The sequence below is a fragment of the Pleuronectes platessa genome, chromosome 22 (genome assembly GCF_947347685.1).
Source record: "Pleuronectes platessa chromosome 22, fPlePla1.1, whole genome shotgun sequence".
Taxonomy (NCBI): domain Eukaryota; kingdom Metazoa; phylum Chordata; class Actinopteri; order Pleuronectiformes; family Pleuronectidae; genus Pleuronectes; species Pleuronectes platessa.
The window spans coordinates 17,843,920-17,866,487 of record NC_070647.1 but is presented as its reverse complement, the minus strand read 5'-3'; the positions used below and the strand labels follow the sequence as shown (position 1 = coordinate 17,866,487).

Here is a 22,568-nt window from a genome sequence, read left to right as displayed (position 1 = left end):
CAGCCTGATAACATTTAATAATTAGCACTAAAAACAAAGTCCAGCAGAGATGAATTTACAGGTGTTGGTCATAAACCAGAGTATTTGACCAGATGTTGACACGAGAGGAAAAGTCCGAGAATCACCAAAGGTTGTAAGATTCATCCTCTGAGAACATTCATCTGCACAAAATGTCACAATAATTCATCCTCTGGGCACCATGAACGTCTGAACCAACTTTCATTGTAATCTATGAGTTATTTAAGTAACAGACAGTGTCTAAAATCTACATGCAGTGATCTCTAAAGAACCAATCATTTATCATTTGAGTTTCAATATTGTTGTTTGTGTTTTTACTGGGGATCAACAGTTGTTTATCGTCATAAACTGTTAAACTGTTTTCAGATATGAACTTAGCAAAATATAGGGTCTGGACATTTTCTGGAGTTTGTGTTTCACATGTGAAGAAGCTGCTGAATTCTCACATGGACCCACTCTGACATTTTACTGGGTGGCAGCAGGAAAAGTTCCAGAAAATGTTTAAATCTTTGACCTCGGACAATTTCATTTTCACGTTAAGCCTCTCCAGATAATTTCTGGAGTATTTCCGTGCAGGTCTAAAAGCAGCTTCCCTCTGGACATGTGATACAGTTTGTTCAAATGTCCATTTGAACTGGTCGAACCCCTCCATCCGTTAGCGTGACCGATCTGAGCCGTGTCCAATGTTAAAAGTCCCGATGATGCCCAGTTCACAGAAAAACCCTGAGTGATGCAGAGGGTGTGTGTTTATGAACTGGGATGCTGCAGCTGAAGGACAGTGAACAGAGCGAGTGTGTGGACGCTGGGAGACAGAGACGTGTCTGTCCTCCGCTCTCTGGGAAGAAGATGCTTCCCATGTGACCACAGATTACAGGCGGCACCTTGTGCACAGCTCTCCACTTTGCTGTACAGAATAAAGCTTTTATATGAGGGTGAACTATTATAGACATTCAACGAGAGGCGATGAGAGTTTATGATTTTCCAGGAATCCTCCGCTTCCTTTAATTGACTTTGAAGGGTAATTAAGCAGAAAGGACTTAAGTGAGATATGTGTTCACATACGGACACTGAGGCTTGTGTGTCTCTGCTGTGGATCTTATATCACTCTGTGTTCAAGCCTCTTTCAAACCAGGTCGTCAAGGAATTATCACAGATCTATACAATGTTTAAATAGCAGAATAAATCTTGGCAACGCCGGAAAATGGAAACAAAAACAGTTTGTGACATTATGGATGTGAAAGGAACGATTGTTCACGTGTCCTCTTCAATGTTCTGCTGCAATTTATGGATTTTTCAAGTGGAAGAAAATTGAGTCGCAGTTTTTCTCTCATTGATTAGACCTCACAGAAATTTGTCCTTCTGAACATTGTGCATCTCAAAATGAACCATTTCACCATCTGATTTACACATTTAGCAAGATTCCTCTGCAAATAATAAAACAATACAACTTATACAATTATTATAGTTCTTATTGGAGGAGAGGAGATGAAGAAGGGAAGGAGAGGAGAGTTTCAAAGAGTTGATTTAGTTAGTTGTGTAAGTACATAATCAAGTACACCTGTTAGAGAAACTGAGTAAAAGTACTTGATTACTTCCCTCAGCTGTTATTAAAACTCGACACTGTCTCTTTAAGAGCAGTGCGCGCTCGGTTACCGGAAGTTGGTCCGTTAACTTAATACTTCCGGCCTGCCTCCGCCTCCGGTGTTGATCGCGGAGCTTCTTTTCCTCTTCTCGTTATAAATTGTGTCTCAGCCGCTGAAGCGACCCGGGATAAGTCTGGTCCTTTAGTCCGCTTCACATGCACCCGAGCTAAAGTTAGTCCAGGTTGTAGTTAGCGGGTTAAAGGGACTCGTCATGGAGGTTTCCGGTGAGTAACTAACATCAACACAACTCGACTCCATGTTGTTTAAACACTGATTTGACTTGAACTCAGAACCTGATCGATCATGGATCCACCTGTAACTCAGTCAGCCGGACGGTGGCCGCGAGGGACATTCCGCATGTTTTCCAGATTCACGACCTCCTCCCACATTCCTCTGATTGAATTCTGTGAGGTTCTGGGATCCAGATGTCTCTGGGACAAAGTCACTGACCTTGCAGAAAATGGTTCCTTCATTTTAATTATGTATTTCACCTCCATATTTAAAATAACATATGTTACACGACACAGATGTTAACTGACTGAAGGTGGAGGAGGCGCACGACATGGTTTGTTTTCTGTGTGTGTGTGTGTGTGTGTGTGTGTGTGTGTGTGTGTCTGTGTCTGTGTGTGTGTGTGTGTGTCTGTGTGTGTGTGTGTGTGTGTGTGTGTTTTAACGTGGAGGAGGTCGTTGTTATATGCATCAATATGTAGATCAAAGAGCAGATGTGTCAGAGTTCTCCTCTTGTTCCTCTCAGTCGTCTCTAACCCTGGTGTTTGGGTTGGGACCCTGTGACCTCCTGACCTGTAACAGTAACACACTGAAATGAGAGTTTTGTGTTGCTCCGCCCTCGCAGCTCCACTCGGCCGCCGCCACCATGATCTCTGAGGACAGCGTGCTGATGAAGGAGTACATCAAGATGATGACTGATATAATCGTGCTGTGCGCCACTCTGGCTCTCTCCCTCTTCTTCTGGTTCACCTCCCTCACCATCAGCTACTACTCTGGTGAGTCGCCCGTGTGGGAAACCCGAGTGTTGAGGTCTCTGCAGCTGCACGGAGCCTCGGTAGATTCTCCTGGAGGATGTCCTCTAAAAAGTGAATCATGTGCTCTTCTCTGAATTCGGCACAAAACATGTTTTGAGCCACGACTCGAGCAACAAGTCTTTTACAACATATCACAGGAATCTGCACGGACACGGATCTGAACTGATTCTAATGATTCAAACTACAGGGCTTTTTATTTGGGGCGTCTCCAACAGAAAGAGGTTTTTGTGCCACTGTGAATTCATCATCTAATTAAAAAAATGTATAAAACCTCAGTGTGTGTGTGTGTGTGTGTGTGTGTGTGTGTTTGTGTGTCAACAGGCACACTGCAGCCTGTGTCCCCCGGGCGCTGGTTGTTCTCCATCCTGGTTCCCCTGGTGGTGACGGTCCAAGCGCTGAAGAGACGCAGCCTGGATCCCTCCGGAGCGCTGGGGGGTGAGTGAGCGTGGATCCAGTCACTGACTCGTGAAGGGAGTTGTTGCTCTTTGTGTTTTAAATAAGAAAACCACTAGAAATCCTCTTGTTCTTTAAATCAGGCGGAAGACAAACAGTCCATAAACACTTTTTCTTTCCTCCATCGCCAACTCCTCTGAACGTGTGAGGACATTTATTATTCCTCACGTCGTTTGGCCCCGCCTCCTGCTGCTCTCCAGGCTCCGCCCCTTTGCCAGGATGTTCCTCACGTGTTCCTGTTGTTTGTGAACGAGTCGAGACCCGACAACCTGCTGCTGCTGCTTCACATTAGAAACACCAGCTCTGGACAATCTGTCCCGAAACAGCTGTAGAATGATGACTCTGTTATCCTGCAGGGTTCTGATTGGTCGGTGATTAGTTGTTTTGATCCGACCCAGTTTTGTTGCAAGGAAAATCCCCCCCCCCCCACTCCCACACACTTTTTGAAACAGGCCTCGGGTCTGTTTTGCTGGCAGAGATGATATTTAATGGGATTAAGTGGAATCAAGCAGATCCTGTGATCATCGGCCTCCAGGCTCTTCTGTGAATTCATCACTCACTAATCCCACTTGTGTCTTTGAGCCTCCAGATGATTCAGAGAAAATCCAAATCTCTGAAGGGAGACGTTGTTCAGGGGGAACTCAGACTTCTGATTGGTTCTGAGTCGTCCACACGTCTCAGTCGTCTCATGTCGTCCTTCTTTAAACACCAAAGACGAATAAAACAAAACCAGCATGAAATCCAGGACAGGACACACAAAGAATGTGTTATAAAGTTGCGTGACAAACATTAACATGCAACATTAAGGATTTAGAAAATAGAATCAGTAATTTGTGAGTCTAACTGAGGTAACTGTTGTGTTTCCGTGCTGGAAAACTTTGGTTGAAGCTCTGAAGTCGACGGTTTCTCACTGAACTCTTTATCTGAAGCTCGTGTCCACTCAGCATCGGGCAGAGATCAAAAGAAGTGTGGGAACATAGGGGTTCTTTAAAACACTGAAAGGTGCCATTGTGTTGTGCAGAAGTTAGAATCTGAGATACACAAAGCAAATCATTTCAATTTAAAAGCAAAAAAACGAATTTAAATGCTCCAGACGTTGCTTTTGAAAGACGACGTCATGTCTCCTCTCAGCGGTCGGAGACCTTTTGATGCTTAATGAGGGAAACGGTGAAAACCATGAATTGAGCTGTTGTGCGTTCGTGTTCCCACCGAGCTCAGTTGTCGTGCACAGGTTCCCTCATCACAATGAACACACTTTGTTTGAGCCCGTGTGTGTGATTCTAACTGCCGTGTGTCTCCTCAGCTCTCCTGGTGGGTTTCGTGTTGACGATGGCGAACTACAGCTTCTTCACGTCTCTGCTGATGTTTTTCATCAGCTCCTCCAAACTGACTCGCTGGGGAGGAGCGCAGAAGAAGAAAATAGACGCAGAGTACAAAGAAGGTACGAAGCTCGAGGGCGAACGCTGTTTTCCAAATGTTCCTGTGAGTGAATTAACGTGTTGTGTCTGTCAGGGGGCTCGAGGAACTGGATCCAGGTCTTCTGTAACGGAGGAGTCCCCACGGAGCTGGCTCTGCTCTACATGATCGAGGTGAATCCAAAGAATCCCATCGTAAAGTCGTGTTCATTTCCTCTTGGTTTGTAACTCTTTAAAAATGGTGTTTGTGTCCCAGGTGGGTCCGGGGGAGATGGCCATTGACTTCGGGAAACAGTACTCGGCCTCGTGGATGTGCCTCTCGCTCGTGGGCGCGCTCGCCTGCAGCACCGGGGACACCTGGGCGTCGGAGGTGGGGCCCGTCCTCAGCCAATCACTGCCCAGACTCATAACCACCTGGAAGGAAGTCCCGGCAGGTGAGTCAGCTCTGCTTCCTCTAGCTCCTTTACGATGGCGTTTTCATAAGATGTTGATCATCATCATCATCATCATCATCATCATCATCCCGAGGTCGCCCACAGACTGACTGTACACTGTGGTGACTGTGTGTGTGGTGAACAGCTGTGAAGGTGATGTCACGCTGGGTGCAGTGAGATAACACACACACACAGACACACACACACACAGCTGTTTGTCTGTGTGAAAGGATTCACTTAAAGAAGACGGAGGAATGAGTCTGAGAACTGTTGAGGTTTCATTTCCTAGAAATGTTCCCCTGGAGCTGCTTCTATAGATTCTGATGCATCAGTTCATAAAGTTCTGCTTCTGTGAACTTCCAGGAACCAACGGAGGAGTCACGCCCGTCGGACTCGTCGCCAGCTTCCTCGGGGGCCTCGCTGTGGGCGTGGCTTACTTTGTGACACAGCTGCTGACGGTCAGCAACCTGCACCTGTCGGACCCCCAGTGGCCAATCATGGTGTACGGGGGTGTGGCCGGGCTGCTGGGCTCCATGCTGGACTCGTTCCTGGGAGCTCACCTCCAGTACTCAGGTAGGACCAGCGTGGAGACCAGTTACATGTATTGTTTATAGAATTAATATTAGAAAATGGCAGAATATGTAATATCCTACTGTGAACTAGAAACTTGTTCCCTAAATAAACCCTCAGACCTGGTAACTGAACGACCGACTCAGATACACAACGTTTCTGATGCTTTGCTAACATCAGGACACAAAGAAAATCAATTTGTAAATCTTCACCATCATCTCTGACTCTTCTTCTTCTTCTTTGTGTCTTCAGGCTTCGACTCGAGCATCGGGAAGGTCGTGAGCTACGAGTCGGTCACGACGAAGCGGATTTGTGGGAAACCGATCTTGGACAACAACGCAGTGAACCTCTTCTCGTCCGTGATCGTCGCCCTCGTCCTGCCGGGGCTGGCGTGGGGCCTGTGGGTGCAGTGATCACCACAACGGACACACAACGTCACAACAACAACATTCCTGGAGGGCGAAGTCGATATGAAAGTGTGAATCATGTCTGAGACGGACAGTCGGCCACTCTACGTATCTTATTTATTTAAAATACTTTCACAATCCCTCCATGGCTGTGAAATACTTAAATATAAAGTGTAACTGTGACACATTCAAATCTCCCACTCGACCTTTGACCTGGTGTGTGGGGGGGTGGGGGGGGAACAGAGGACACGGACACCTGCAGGTTTCCAGAGGTATCACCGTTTTTATTTCAGAGTGTCTGAGAGAAAAGGCACTAAACCAAACTGGGAGAGTGACATTGACTGGGAGGAGGAGCCGTGGAGTCAGGTTCAAATCAACATGTAGAAAGTTCACAGTCGTACTAACGTACACACACACACACACACACACACGTTGTACTATCTACACAATTCATTAAACACAAGGGTCCGAGTCTGGAGACGTCACAATGAGTCTTAACAGTTTGGTTTTGTCCTTAAACACAACGATCCTGAAACAAACTGAAGGAAATCATGATAAAAATGTGATGTTTATATTTTTTAAACTCATGTTTGTTGTTGTGATCTTCTGATTATCTGTGCAACTGTACATCCTTCAACTGGGGACGAAACAAAATATCCCACGCAAACTAAAAATAAAGCTTATACAGACTTTAACTTATTAAATAATGATTGTTTGGTCGTCTTTTAAAACTTGGTCATTTTGTCTTTAGTGTTTTCACCGCGGCCTCTTTGAGACTTTAAAGGAACAACTGTTAGAAAAACTCGTGAAGAAGTTGTACAGATGAAGTTGTTTTATGAAGAATAAGAATCTAAAAGTTGTAATTTTACAAGGAAAATAAGTTATTTTGAGAAAAAGCTTAAATTTGAGAATTGATTTGAAACTTAAGTCAAAGGTTTTTAGGACAAATAATCAGTTTTGTAAAAAAAAATTTATACTGAAAATAATAAAAAACGTTAGAGTAATATAACAAATTTTTTAACATCGCAGGTTTTTCCAATTTTTCATTAAATACATATACAATTACTCTACATTACTAGTTTCTCTTAACATTCTATATTTTCTTGTAAAATTACAACTTGAATCAGATTGTGAAGAAATGCTCGTTAATCTGACGCTGTTCTTTTAACTGAGGAATGTAAAAAGATTTATTGCAGCCGTGTTACTCATTGACTGACTGAAGGGTTTTAATATTTAATTTCTGAGCAGAGTGAGAGAAAAGCAAATGTTGAAGCTTGAGACGGATTTTTAAACGTAAATCAGTTTCTTTACATAACGGAGTGTTTCAGGTTTTCATGAAGGAAACGAGACGTTTTGGAATCAAACCTCCGGAGGAGTCATGTTTGTTGTGATGCTTGAAAACAACCACAGGTATTCACACTCACACGGGGGGGGGGGGGGGAGGGGGGGGAGGAAGAGGAAGTTTCCTGAAATGGTCGGATGAGAGCGGGGAAGCCAGAATCAGGTGGGGGGGCGGGGCTTCAGGGAGGGCGGGGTGTCCGTCACAGCTGATCTTTGTAGAAGCCGAGCTTGGCCAAGGACATTTCCCTGCGGAGCTGCATCACCTCCCAGAACATCTGCTCAGCTGGAAACCAACACACAACCAGGTCACATGACGGTCACATGATGTCACGTGACGGTCACATGATGGTAAAAGAAGTTATGTGTCTGTGTGTGAGTGTCTCTCACCGTCCTGCTGTTTGACGAGGCCTTGGTGGATGTAACGAATGTAGGTGAAGAAGTTACAAACTGCTGTGATCTGACAAACACAACAACACAACAACACAACAATCAGCAGCTTGAACCAACATCAGGCAACATGTGTTGGAATCAGTTTCACGCTACAAACGTCCAGTTCACAGAAAACTTCACATATTTTGTGTTGTGTGTGTTGTGTGTGTGTGTGTGTGTGTGTGTGTGTGTGTGTGTGTGTGTGTGTGTGTGTGTGTGTGTGTGTGTGTGTGTGTGTGTGTGTGTGTACTCACTCTGTATCTACAGTAGGGAGAGACGTAGTAATAGTTGGACGAGTCTCCGAACTTGATTCTGTGCTTGCAGGTTTTGGTCTGACCGCTCAGGGCACATTTTCTAAAACGAGACACAGAAAGATTCTCTTTGAGTAAGTTTTTCATTTGTGTGAACAAGAGGAAGATTTTACCTTCACCGATAAAAACAAACTGTACACGACTAATAAAGACTGGAGGAGGGGGGGGGGGAGCTGAGAGAGAAAGGAAGGAGAGAGGGAAGACGGCTAAACGTCTCATCAGGGTCTTTCTGATGAGCCTGGAGGGAGGGAGGGAGGGAGGGAGGGAGGGAGGGAAGGAGGGAGGATTATGACTAGTTGCCAGGAGGTGGAAGATTTGTTTGGAAGAGCAGGGAGGGGGGGGGGGGGTCGAGAGAGGTTAAAACAAAATGCTGATGCGCGTGAGTGAGAGAGTGAAGACTTACGTGACGAGCTCGGCCCTGCGACCACTAGAGGAGGAAACCGAGGGAAGATGAAGAGATGATGAGGAAGGAGTGAAAGTTTGATGAAGAGGAGCGAGAGATTGTGTGTCTCTGTGTGTGAGTGTGTGTGTGTGCGTGTGTGTGTTCTCACTTTGGTCCTCCACACTCCACCGCCGAGGCTTTGACCACAGGCAGCGTCTGGAACCCGACCGGCTCCACACTGAGCGTGTTCTGCTCCACAGATTCTAAAATGGCCGAACCCAGCTGAGGGAGAGGAGAAGACGATGAAGAGGACGAAGAGGATGAAGAGGACGTTTGAACACAGGAGAGGACGGACAGGGACATTGAATGACAGTGGAGGACAGCAGCAGATGACCCCTCTTGTACCTCGCTCTTGCTGAAGGTCAGACACGGGAAGATGTCCTCTCGGTAAATTCGCTCCAGGAAGCAGCAGCTGCGGTCGAGCGTCGGCTCCTCCCTCCACGCCTTGAACTCGCCGAACAGCTGGATGTCCACCTGCAGCCACACGGGTCACAGTCACATAGGGCTCCTACAGAGATGTGACCTTTAAACCTTCCCTCTGTGACCCCCCCCCCCCACATACCTCTCTACACTCGCGTACGATGGGCTGCGTGGCCGACGGGTCGGGCTGCGTCCCCAGGATGGCAGAGGAGGTGCTCTTGTTCCTGCTGTGACCCTTCCTGAAGCCGCTCCTCACTCCAGAGGGGAGCTCGCCCACGGGGGAGGTCGGGGAGGAGAGCACCAAGGTCTTCAGGGCCTGGACCTCCGCCTGGAGCACGTCGATCTGAGGAGGAGGAGGAGGAGGAGGAGGAGGAGACGTGTGAAAGGAGTAATTCACTACTGAGACTTTAAATTATAACATGAGCACAGACTCGAGGAACAGTCTAAGTGTGTGTGTGTGTGTGTGTGTGTGTGTGTGTGTTCAGTGTCGTCACCTTTCCCAGAGCTTCCTTCAGCTGTTTCTCAGCATGCGCCTGTTTCACGTTTGCTTCTCGGACCATTTTGTGAGCCTCCTGCATAAAAACACACACAACATGTTTGTTTTTCAATGTACACAAGCTCAGTGTGTATTTAAAGGAGCAGCATGAACACATGCTACAGAGACACACACACAGATCAAGTCCCAACACCTTCTATGAGGAAAACAAGGAGGAGGAGTGAGAAGAGGAACAAGTTCTGAAGCTCGACCGGACAGATTCACAAAGTGACAAGAAGAACACAAAAAGATGCTCGCCGCCTGTTTCTACCTAATGAATCTGATCTTTCCACATTAACACATCATGTCCGGCCTCCTGCTGCTCTACAGGCTCCGCCCCTGCTGCTCTACAGGCTCCGCCCCTCATCTGGATGTTCCCACATGTTCCTGTGTGACGGGTCGGACCCGACAACCTTCTGCTGCTTCCAGCTTTCGTGTCTAAAAAACGCTGATGAAACGTTTCCATGGATGTTTCGCCTCCCAACACTTTTCAGGAGCTGTCACGTCTCCATTTAAAATTTCTGGACTTTGAGATTTTGTTCGTCCCGTGTCTGTCTGGCCGCTGCCTCAGGAGGAAGGGAAACAGGAAACAGGAAGCAGGAAACAGGAAACAGGAAGCAGAGGAGACGGACGGACGGAAGAGACATGGACCGACCTGGAAGAGACTGGCGGTGAGCTCCTCCAGCTCCTGGCCGAGCTGGTCCCTGACTTTAATCAACCTCTCACACTCCTCATCCTTCAACAGCAGCTCCTTCCACACGCACACACACACACAAACACACAAACACAGAAAACAACAGAAAAACAATGGCCAAATAAACACATGAAAGTCAAATCATATCATGGCAACGACAAAACAAACAGATGAAGAAATAAAATAATAGTATTTAAGGATGTTCATTAAAGTAAAAAGCCTTGAAACTAAATAAATATAAACAAAAATAACTTCTAAACAAATATATTAAAATGAAACATGATGTCAACACAAACACACACACACAGAGAGAACAACTCTCACATTTAATAAGTTTAATTGCTGTAAAAGTGTGTGCGCGCGGGCTTGCGGGCTTGTGTGTGTGTGTGTGTGTGTGTGTGTGTGTGTGTGTGTGTGTGTGTGTGTGTGTGTGTGTGTGTGTGTGTGTGTACCCTCTGGGCCTTGGCGAGCTCCTCCTTCAGCCTCTCTTGACCTTTCTCTCTGACCTCCATCACTGACGGACTCCTCAGACGTGACAGGCTGTCACTCAGAGCGCTGCACTCCTCCCCTTCCTCTCCAGACAGGAAGTTGCCCTCGGCGGACTCCGGGTCCAGGCCTGGCATGCTGTGCATCGTCACCATGGAAACAACAGTGGTCAGTGATGGATGACAGCTGATTGGCCGCTTTCTTTACACATGGAAAGATCTTCTCACCTTCCATTGTGGCTGTGCCGGGGCGTGGAGTACACGGGCTGCGTGGGGAGCTGGTCAGCTCGCAGGGAGGCGGGGCGCCCGGGGGGGGCAGCTCCTAGAGAGTGGGTGCGGTACAGGGAGGTGGGGGGGGGCGCTGTGACGAGCGGCGAGGCGCTGCTGCTCCGCTTGGTTCTGAAGGACGGAGGGAAAACAGAAAGTCAGTGACGGTGACCAGGGAGACAAACAAACCAAACTTCTGGTCCAACTTCAGGTGTGTGACGGAGACACAAGCCCCTCCTCCTCCATGTTAGCCGGTGGGACACAATGCTGCAAAGTGAGGACGTTGACCTCTGACCTACCTGAAGATCAGGTGTGGTGGGCGAGGCCAAGTTCACCTCATGGAACCCCTCCAGGGTTTCTGCACGGCTGCTGCAGGCCATAGCAGCTGCTCTCAGTCATCATACACGCTGCAGACACACACACACACAGGTGTGAGTGAGCAACAACAGACATGTCAGAACAAAACACTATGATTCTGAAGGTGTGTGTGTGTGTGTGTGTGTGTGTGTGTGTGTGTGTGTGTGTGGTTCATGTACCATGGTGCAGCTGCAGGCGGAGCGGCTGGAGGATCGATGGAGTCCAAGTGAAACCAGACTCAGAACAACTCAAACCTTGTTTAACCTGAAAGAAAGAGAAAGACAAGTTTTGTTATTGTCTCACAGGGATGAAATATAAAGAATATTCCAAGATGACTGCCCACTCGCTGCTGCAGAGCTTCTTTTCTCTTTCTGATATTTAGTGAGATTACACAAAACATGTGGATGAAGATGAAACTTGTCAGGATCAGGGAAGAACATCCACCATGTTTAACATTGAGATATAGGACTTTGAGACGCTGTTAATAAAAGTGTGACATGAATAAAGTCAGTTATGATTGTATATTATTGTTTTTTAAAGGGTTGAGTTGCTTCTTGAGGAGAAATTCTTCCAGAACCTCAGAGTTCTAAGAATTTCCCACAATATAAACAGAATTTAATGAAAACAGCTCAGTTTTTCGTCCCGTGTTGTTTACAATTTAAAATGGATTGTGTTTCTCATCAATCTGCTGATGAGCTCAGGCCTCACGCTGTAATGATGCAACCGTCAAGATTCATTAACGTTCTCTGTCCCACATAAATAAGATAAACTCCTGTGGCTGATCCGTTTACTTTCAGACCACAGATGAAGTTTCCCTCCGTGTTTGTTTGTCTGCAGTTTCACGGACGTTGTTCACACACCAGCCACAGAGAACTGCACTAACACAACATTACACACATCAACACGTGAACTGTACAAAGCATGAAAAACACACCAGGTTTAAATTCAACTGAACCCGACAAAGAAACACACTCAGCTCCGTTGACCCTGTAAATAACAACGACCCAGTGACTTTCTCTATTAGCCGTTAGCTCACGTCAGCTGATCTCAGACCTGCACTGAACTCTGGACATGTTTCTTGGTTGTAAACTTTGTACGAGGACAAAAGACAATAAAAGTTAACTCGATCTTGACAATAAAATGTGTAGTCGTGTAAGAATGGAGACTCAACTCCTGCCTCCTCTTCTACCACCTCCTGACGCTTTATGACCTGTTTATGAACCGGACTTTAGTTTCTGGGTCAAACGGGACGGACGACTCCTCAGAGAACAAAGCATCAGGTCTGCTATCATACCAGAGTTCTTCATCATCATCATCATCATCATCATCATCTGTTCTTAAAATAATCCGAGAGCCTTCTCTTCTTCCGTCCGACTGAGTTCACCTTCCTTTTGTTTGGTCTACGTCAGCTGAACAGGATGAGGAACATCACACAGGTCCAACCTGTCAGCTCACTGCGTTTCTAGGTGTGTGTGTGTGTGTGTGTGTGTGTGAGAGTGTGTAAAGTGGGTGTGTCCTGCACCGAGTAAACATACAAAGTTAGAATTAGGCGACTTGCTGGTGAAGACAAATGAAGTTTGTTTGAGTCGGAAACTTTACGTCACCACCTCAGGTTATTTACAGGAGGAACGAGGCCTGTGAGTGTTTTTAATATCAGTATCATTACGTCACAGTTTCAACCCTTCTGTTTATAAGAGTCATAAAAAATATCACTTCTGACTGAGGAACTGGAAAATATATATTTCAATATTCTATGGACTAAACGCTAAGTGAAAAATCTCATGATGATGAAAACAGTCAGTCGGAGCCACTTTAACACAAAACCAGGAAAAATCCATCAAATCTTCTTCAGTGAGAATTTGGAACCAACAGTTTTTTGCTGACGATATTATTTGATTTCCAAAATGTTTGTTGACTTTGTGCCCTTCCACTAATTGACTAACTTATTGACTCTCGTTTAGCTCAAAGGTTTATTGTTGTTGTGAAGAAGCAGCTGAGCTGGTGCATTCAGGGACAATCTGAGACCGCAAATGGCTTCAAAAATGCATTCGTCATACTTAATTAAATTTGCAAATGTAGTAAAAGCTGTTAGCACCCACTGAGCAGGTTGAACCAAACGTCTGCAAGTGCACAACGTCACACTGCATCTCAGTCAGACCCCAGGTGAAACCCCCACCCCCGCCTCAAACCAACCCCTCTGACCGTCTCCATGGAGCCCAGTCCCATGGAGCCTCTGGTAACCCGACACGCTGGGGGATGCTGGGTATGGATCCAGTTCCTTCTGGTTAAACCTAATCCTGTGAGTTCACAGCCGTCACACGCTCGACTTCGACACTCAAACAACGAGATGAACGGATATTAAACTGAACAACGTGGAAACAACGAAAGTCAGAGAGAAACAACAGCATAAAGGATTAAACTGACATATTTAATCAGTTGTTTCCACTTAATATGCAGATAAACAAGACTGAGCGCAATAATTTATATTTATCAGCAATAAACTGCACATTACAGTCAACCCGCCTCATGATTTAAGAATCGAGACCAATAAATGGAAATTGACGGTGTGCCCTGAGGATCCAACACACGACCGTGACTCCCTTATTAAATAATCACTACTTTGATCATCTAGGCCTCTTTTGTGGTGGAAGAATAAAATAAAACTGGAACAAGTAGATATTAAAACATCTGAAGACGTCTCTCTGGCTTTTAATTCAAACAAGGACAAAAAAACACAGATTACAAGTTGAAAATCCTGCGTTTAAAAGTGAAAACGTGTCATGAGGAAACTGTCACTGCAGTTCAAGTGTTTTACTACAAATATCATAAATTATTATGTCTCATGCATTAATAATTAACACTATGTTTTACTGTTATGGTTGTTTGAGATGGAGCTAATTTTAAATACGATGGAACTGAGGATTTTCTTCACTATGATTATTTTCCTTATCAGATGAGATGAGATTCTCCTTTGACCTTCTGCTCTGATGTTATATGTTAGCCGCCCCCCCCCCCCTGCAGTATTTCCTCTGACATGTAACGCAGTATAAATACTCAATAATGTATCTGAAACACTTGAGTACAGCTCAGGTGCTTCAGGTTTCTGATGAAACGCAGTATCTGGTCGTTGCACCGGTTTTCAGGTGACAGGTGAAGGCTAGCTGAGGTTAGCTGCGGCTAGCATGCGTGAAGCTAAAGATGCTAACAGCTCCGGTGCTACAGAGACACGCGGGGTGCGGAGTGTCAGCGGCCGCTTGACAGGTGCATGTCACCGGCGTCTGTGGGCCGCGGGTCGGCCTCAGGTGTCCGGCTGTCGGGCGTTTACATGTCGAGGCTAACGCTAGCTTAGCAGCATCATCCGCTTCATTCAGAGGACACATTAGCATCTGTGCTAGCTGCGGGAGTCACGTGACGTTCAACGGGAGTAAACAAACAAACAAATAAAAACAAACAAACAACAAGTATTATTATTATTGTCTTCACAATCAACGCGAGATATTAATCAGCGACTCGCGTCTTGACGTTAGCGACGACAACCCTGATTCCATTATCGGCCAGCTCACGGAGCCTGGCCGCAGCAAGCCACAATCATTAATATGCCCGAAAGCAAGAGGTGGATCCCGGATAAATGTGGCTGCGATTACCGGTAGTGTGATCCAGCACCGGCGGGCTGAGCGTGCAGCTGCAGGCCGGACCGAGGAGCCACAGAAACAGACGCTACAGTGTCCGATATTGGACATATAACACTATGCATTTGAACGCAGCTAAGCTAGCTAGCATCATTAGCAAGTTGCATTGAGGATGGAGACCAGCAGCACCGACGGTACCGGGTCGGTAGATGTGGACTCACCGGCGCTCCGAGAGGCAGCAGCAGCGGAACCGGAACCGATAAATAAACACAAACAAACAAATAAATAAACAACAAACAAGAAGACGGAGCGGAGCTGGTGACGCAGGTCCGAGTGACGGAGCTGCGTTCACGGACTACCCGGAAACCAGAGCTTCACCTCTTTGGTTTGACAGCACAGAGAAATGTAACCAGAAACATGGAATTAAAATGTTATATTGCGTATCAATAAGGGTGCAGTTAATATTTTAAAAACAGTCCAGTGTCGAGATCTGACTCGTTTATTCAAACTCTGGGATTAAACGTTTCTTTACTCATGTCAAAGAGGGAATGAGCTTCCAGGCTGCAGCCAGCAGGGGGCGCCCATTACACACAAATCAGTGTGCGAAGTCCTTTAATTCTTTCTTTAAAAACTCATTATAAAGTATTAAGTTATAGATCTATTATGATTTCAAATGATTCTCTGATGTTCTTGTTTGTAAAATGTATAGTTGTATTTATCAGTTTATCTTCCGGGTTTGTTCTTTTGTCCATTTGTGACTCAAACTCCCCGGATTATTATTTTCAAAAGCAAACAAAACAAAAATAATGTCTCACCTTGATCCAGATCAAACATGTTTAATAAATTCATATAAATTCCTTCTACCATCTTCCATCCTTTATAAAATACTTTATCAATGACTGGAACTACAATATAAATACAACATATCACAGTTATAAGGAAACACTTAATTTTCCAGGTAGTAAATTCAATTGTATTCCTGAGAATAATTAATATCCAGAAATGTTTCCTGGAAATAACTGAGGAGGGAGGGGGGGGGGGGGGAGAGAAAACTTTCCACTGTGCCACTATAATCACCTCCCAACAACATATGAAGACTTGTTCTCACACTTAAACGAAACCTCTCTCTCTCTCTCTCTCTCCCTCTCACACACACACACACACACACACGTGGGTGGAGTCTGTCTCTGGGTTATAACTGGTCCACAACCTGCTCTCGGTGTCTTAACGCACCGGAGCTCAACACGAGAGGAGGAGGAACAACTGGACTTAACTTTTTTACAACCGAGTCACAGATTAACTTCTTTTATCTGGAGGAACAGACGACTGATGACGTGTCGGTGCTCAGGTGACGGATGAGTGGAGCTGTCGGTGAGTCCTGAATGAGAATATGAAATTATTTCTCCTTTAACAAAGATATATATATTGAAAATAGAAATAGAAATATTAGGTGTTTGCCTAAGTACACTGCAAATATATAGTTTTGTATTGTGTAAGTATGTTATAGTATGTAATGAATATTGCATATTATTAAATACACTGCATATATACAACATATTTAAATGGGTGTCAAACATCTACAATAAATATCATTCTGTCTGTTCTGCTATACCTTTTATTTTATGGATTATTGCAAAGATATACAAGTAGAAATAAGTGATTTGTTCCTAAGGACAAACCAAATATATTTTACAGATCTGTATCAAACTGAAACGTATCTTCTCAGCCTCGTCTGATCAGAAGTAGGTTTTAAATCAGAGCAGCGTGACAGAGGAATGTTGAGACGCTTCTCGATGCTTCGAGCTGGAGGAGCTGGTTTCACAGCCCGACTTGTTCCAGAGGAACTCGTCCTTCAGGTGCGACTCTGTGACGCTGTTACTTATCACGATTAGATTTTACATGAAGGAAAACTGGATCAAAGGAAGATGAAAGCAGAGCTCCGGGTCATCGGCAGGTTTCAAATGTCTGAGGTGTGAGCACCTGAGATGTTTTCCTCGAAAGTGGAAGCAAATCGAAGAATAGCTCCTTCTGCTCATTATAAAGTTTGACCTTGAATGACCTCGTCTCCACCTCTTCTTCTCTTCCCTCCGTTTCATTTTCCAGACGCACGGATTGGATGATTCTTCAGCAGGAGACCAGATGTGATTCGGGTTTGGTTCCAGTGTCGCCCACTAACCGTGGACCCTCCATGAGCTGACCTCTGACCCCCACGCACCATGAACGCCCCTCAGCAGGCGAACCCCCAGTTCCACTACGAGCTCAATGGAAGAAACTCCAGACCAGTGAGTATCTGAGAAACATCTGAGGTGATCACCAGCAGTCAGAGATTGTGGGCCATGACTCAGCAGATACACGTAACCGACCAATCAGACAGCTTGAATTAGTTCTGTACTGATATGAATGGGATGATTGACGGCTGAGATTGACTCGTGATTGGTCGAGCCCTGATCTCTATTGGCTTATTACCAGGTAGTGGGAGGAAGTGGAGACGCAAAGTCCATCTTTATTTACACTTTATGATATCTGTGATTAAATATGAGTGTGATTGAAGGAAAGTGAGGAGTTGGACACGTGAACGTAAAAGAAAAGATTCAAAGCTTTGAATGTTTGGAAAGAAAATCTCATTTGTGTATTTCCCAGAATCACAAACTTCTCCTAAATGTGTCTCATAGATATTTAACAACTAGAACAAAAGAGTAAATATGATGATGTTAAACTGCAGCGTCACCGGTGTGGTGTTTACACAATGCACCAGCCGTCACATCCTGACAACGTTCATTATTACACACCTGCTCGACAACCCAATCCCTCCGACTGCCTCGAGCACGACAATTCACAAGCGACACACAACACTGAACCGGTCCAGCTGCAGTTTTCTAGCTCCTGAGCTGTAAGAGCACTTTTCACTGCGGCAGAAACCGGCACAGCAGGTGTTCAGCCGGTGTTGGTTTCAGTCGGGTGTTGCTGCAGGTGTGTTTGTGTCCGTGAAGCCAAACAAGAGTCGGAGCAACAACAACCACGAGCTGAAGGTCGTCACCTTGAGAAGCTTTAAAAAGCAGCTTCCCTCGATCTGGTGTCTCTACAAACATGAGCCAGATATTCAGATATCAGCTGAGCTTGAGACCTGTGATGTTAATGAACACATGAAACATTTAAATCTTAATTTAACAACATTTAATGATACAAGATGCTTTGAGTTCAGTTACTGATGAACTGAGCTGTTTAATTATTTACACATTAATGACACAAGCTCATCCAGCCCCTGATCTGAGTCCGAGTCCCGATCCAGATTTAATGTTCATCCTGATTTCACACTCACAGACTTCAGGTCCCTAAACGGGCCTGATGTCTTCAACCAATATTCATAAAGTATTCATAAGTCATAAAACAGCTTCTCACAATGTTAAAGTGATGAAAACTTCCCTGATCGAGCATCGTTGTCACAAGTTTCATTGGAACAACAAAACCTTCAGAAGATGCTGGTTCTGCCCTCGGTTAAGATTGATCTTTCATTTTGAAAAGATCAGCAACAGTTTAGAACCAATTCCCACTGAACATAAATTAACAAAGAAATCGTCATGGTTCTGTTCCCTCTTATTGTTGCGTCCATTACAAGTTGTCACAGGAGGTCACCTGGGCTCACGAGGTTTGGTTTAAATGTGTGAACCGGATCGTTATCAGGGCTAAAAGAAAAACAAGAGCACGAAGTGAAGATAGTCAGCTGTGTTGTTGTGTTGTTACTGGATACGAGTCATTGTGTTGTGAGTCAGTGGCAGCAGTGTGGTGCAGGACAGGTAACTGTGGAGCACAGAGGGGGGGGGGGGTGGGAAAGGAGTTGTGAGGATTGAGATGAAGGAACAAACAGATCTGTGTTCACATGACGACTGTAGGAGACGGTTTGTCCCGTGATGAAGAGGAGGGTGGAGACGTGAACAAACTGATATGAAAGACAAGATGTGAATGAAGTAGGACTGCATCAGAATAAATGTGTCCTCGCTCCGTGTCCCTGACAGGAGGACGCCGCTCTGAGCCAGGAGGTGCAGGAGTGCATCCAGTTCTTTGACGACACCATCGTCTCCTTGGAGGAGAGCCTCACGGACGATTACAAGAGGACGGCGCCGAGAGGCCGCGGTCCCAACGGAGAGGTCAACAGATCAAATCCCCACCCGCGTGTCCCTGTGTCCTCAGTGCTGACCGGACCTCTCAGTCCCAACCAGGACATCATAGACCTCGTCCGCCCGGGACCAGACCTGGTGCAGACGAGACAGCCGGTCTTCAACCCCACCAGTCCAGGTAGCGTACTGCTGTTAGGAACCAAAACACAACAACAACAACAACACAGAATGTTGTATATTTTATTCAGCTGGTTTTCAGTTAGATATCAACAACACGCAGGTTATTAAATCACAGAAAGAGTCAAAGTTGCAGTCGAAGCTGAAGATTCTCACTTCACCTTTTGTTCCTCTCAGATTTCCAGAGTGTTGCGGCCCACACTGAAAGCCACTTGGAGGTAAAGCCCTGGCGCGATCAGATGGACAGTCTTCCTTCAGAGTACAACCCCCCCCTCCCAAGTGGCAGCTATGGGTCCACGGACTCCTCCTACCACCCCCCCCGGCTGCATCCCCACTCCGGTGCTGATCGCACAGCAGATGGCAGAGAACCAGGCCGGAGGAACCTCCAACCTCCTTCGCCATCGCAGCTTCAACTCCGACAAGCCCCCGAGTCCCAGCTCCGATCCACCAGGGAAACACGGTCCTCCCACCTCGGCCAAGCCGTCCCGGTTCCCAGCCAACATCAGCGTGATCCTGGGCAACAAGGAGCAGCAGAGCCAGTCTCTGGCTGCCGTGCACATTCATGAGAGACGGGCCCAGATGCTGGCAAACCTCTCGGGAACGTCCAATCCTTTGCTACCGGTAGATCCAGAGCCGGCCGCGGGGCAGCAGGCTCAGAACACTCCGACCCGCAGCACCTCCTTCAGGGATCCCACCCCAAGCATCTCCAGGATGGAGGCTCTGTCCAAGCTGGGCCTCAACAGGAGCCGGGCCATGTCCGGGGGCCCGGCGCAGCTTCCTGACAGCGCCTCACTGGACAGAAGAGCTGAGGTCCTGCGAACGCCTTCCCTCAAGAGCCTGGAGGAAAGATCTGCCCAGCCGAGCCCCTCCCCTCCGGCCGTCACACGTCGCAGCTTCTCTCCATCTCCTTATGAACACAAAGCATCTGGGGCCCCCCCGCATGAGGTCACCTCCAACAGCTATGGAGGGAAATCAGTCGTGGTCAACCCTTCTGCTTCCAAAAGTGAACCCGTGTCCTCTCCATCCAGCCCTGATCCCAAAGGCCTCCCCCCTGCGCTGGCTAGCCCCAGCGAGTTCAACACCTACGGAGGAAAGACCAAGGTCATGAACCCTGCTACTCCGGCCGTGACCAGGAGCAACCTCCCCGACATCCTCAGCTCCCACATCACCAAGAGTCCGCCGGCGCCTCCCCGGTCGGAGCTGCAGCCCATCGAGGCCAACAGCTACGGAGGAAAGAGCCGAACCATCAACGCTTCCTCGGGGTCAACTCGGCCCTCAGAGCCTCCAGCAAGGAGTCTCAAACATCCGGCCCCGGCCCCGGCCCCGAGAGCCCCCCCGCACTCACAGAAAGCACCCGCGACCCACGACCAGAAGCGAAGGCCCAGCTCCATGTTCCGGCCCCAGGGAATCACCGTGCAGTTCGCTGGACGGGGAACTTCGGAGGAATCACGTAAGGAGGCGTTGAGGAAACTGGGGCTGATGTAGAAAGTCTCCATGAACTCGGTTACTGTTCAGTCTCCACCTCCGGAGCCTGGGCCTGCGGGTGGAGGTGATTTCCTTTGAGTTTGAGGTGTGGTCGGTTTGTTTGGAGAGAGACATACTTTGGCCCGAGGTGCTGCATCTCACGAGGAACCAGTTCAACCAGTTCCAGCATGGAAACGTCTCCGTGCAGTCTGAAGGTGACTCGTTCTGATCCAAGACGTCTTCACACACGTCTGCACTTTAGTGAAGAGAAGCAGTGGACGATCCTTCTGGGCCTCATTTCCTCAAAACGCCTTATTTTCTATATTTTAAATCTTTGAAATATTTGACACCTTTCTGTTTCTACTGGTTTGTTTTACCGACTTTGGGCCTTTTATTCAGCTGGTGGGAGGTTTCTCTTCTTTTGGGGTTTTTCGGGCACAAAGAAAGTTGACAGCACTTTTCTCGATGAATCCTGAAAAGACCCGAACAGTCGTGCAGAGTTCTGTGTTGTTGTCGTAGACTAATGACAACAACGTGACAAGGAGCCGACTCTCGTGGACGATGAGGAGCTGAGCTGCTGGAGGATATTTTTACTCTGTGGACGAACCTCCCACACCCGACCACAGACTGTGGAATGGGCTCGAGGGTTCGACTCTCACTTCTCTTTACCGCGCAGAGGGAGTTCTTCTGGATGTGATCCTCAGAGCCGAGCGAACAAATCGTATTGTACGAAACACGAGCACTAAACCCACAGAGTCTAGAAATACATCCTGGTTTACTGATGTGTTTGTTCTCCTGTCGACAACTTGGCTGTTTCCGACGTTTGACATTTTCCAAGTGTGTTATTTAACTGTTGTAGCTGCAAAAGCATGAATGTGTGTGTGTGTGTGTGTGTGTCAGTGTGTGTGTGTGTGTGTGTGTGTGTGTGTGTGTGTGTGTGTGTGTGTGTGTGTGTGTGTGTGTGTACGTGGTTTAACCCAGACTCCGGCCTCTGTAGTTCCCCTACAGTTACTTTTGAAGTATATTTTCACACAGAAAAACTCAGTGTGAATAGTTTTTGTGAATTTTGTTTACAGACTCCGGTTCCCTGTAGTTCATCTACAGTCTTTTTGAAGTATCTAATGGTGCATATATATATATATATACAGTGAATAACTACATTATGAGAGTCGACACATCTGCACAGAACAAGGACTTTGAGGATCAGTGGTGAACAGGAAGATCAGCCTTCACGTGGCAGATGCTCTTATGGAAACAGCCTGGTCGACTTTCTGACTTTTGAAATGTCCACATTATATATAAATTATATATAAATATGCTCTAATCTTAATGTATGTAATGTCTAATTATTGTCAATCATTAAACGAAACAGTCAAACGTCTTCCCTGGTGTTTCTCTTTCATTCAGTCTGGAATGTGAACCTGCTGTTCTAGGAAATTGGTAAAATATGTAAGCAAAAGAAAAGTCACATGATTTAGATGAAATTCTTTAAATTGAGGAACTGTGTGTGTCTGCTTGTGTTGCTCCTTGTGTCGCTGAACTGTGTCATAGGTGAGTTAGTTGAGTTCTCACACTGAGCCTCTTGTGCGTCGAGCGGCAGCAGCACAGAAGTGAACTGTCCGGACTGGGACTGGGACGTGGGACTGGCACTGGGACTGGGACTGGGACGTGGGACTTCAACAAGGACGGTCTCTTTACCGACGGCTGTCCCCGTGTCTCTGTGAGGACGTTTTACATTTAGAGCAAACGGAACATTTTGGCCAATCACCACGGGTTCAGACTTCTTAGGGTTTGGATTAGAATCAGCTGCAGGTTTGATTGAGGTTAAAACCTAAGAGTCCCTTTTTGAAACCAGTATCAATGGTTTAAATTCCCAAAATATATATATATACTTATAAAAGCTCTGCATAATCCAAGGC

General features: G+C 46.4%; 3 protein-coding genes across 3 annotated transcripts; 2 read left to right on the top strand and 1 right to left on the bottom strand.

The window, feature by feature from the left end:
- Positions 1-1,689: 1,689 nt before the first annotated feature.
- tmem19 (transmembrane protein 19) lies at positions 1,690-6,941 on the top strand. Its single transcript, XM_053415238.1, has 8 exons — positions 1,690-1,885; positions 2,515-2,665; positions 3,026-3,139; positions 4,461-4,598; positions 4,670-4,746; positions 4,829-5,006; positions 5,370-5,579; positions 5,829-6,941. The coding sequence occupies exons 2-8, from the start codon at positions 2,536-2,538 to the stop codon at positions 5,987-5,989; spliced, it is 1,008 nt and encodes a 335-aa protein (XP_053271213.1). The 5' UTR covers positions 1,690-1,885; positions 2,515-2,535; the 3' UTR covers positions 5,990-6,941.
- On the bottom strand, positions 6,247-15,249 carry rab3ip (RAB3A interacting protein (rabin3)). The gene is made up of 14 exons (XM_053415247.1): positions 15,115-15,249; positions 11,444-11,528; positions 11,207-11,314; positions 11,128-11,141; positions 10,869-11,021; positions 10,608-10,779; positions 10,117-10,212; positions 9,421-9,498; positions 9,069-9,269; positions 8,852-8,980; positions 8,616-8,728; positions 8,008-8,107; positions 7,712-7,781; positions 6,247-7,607 (listed from the first exon to the last, which is right to left on the bottom strand). The coding sequence occupies exons 3-14, from the start codon at positions 11,285-11,287 to the stop codon at positions 7,525-7,527; spliced, it is 1,290 nt and encodes a 429-aa protein (XP_053271222.1). The 5' UTR covers positions 11,288-11,314; positions 11,444-11,528; positions 15,115-15,249; the 3' UTR covers positions 6,247-7,524.
- An 846-nt stretch (positions 15,250-16,095) lies between these two features.
- LOC128428959 (proline and serine-rich protein 2) lies at positions 16,096-22,030 on the top strand. Its single transcript, XM_053415234.1, is given in 5 exon segments — positions 16,096-16,264; positions 16,997-17,175; positions 18,907-19,186; positions 19,363-19,499; positions 19,501-22,030. Coding segments are annotated over 4 exon segments (1,653 nt in total). The 5' UTR covers positions 16,096-16,264; positions 16,997-17,109; the 3' UTR covers positions 20,671-22,030.
- The last annotated feature ends 538 nt before the right edge of the window (positions 22,031-22,568 follow it).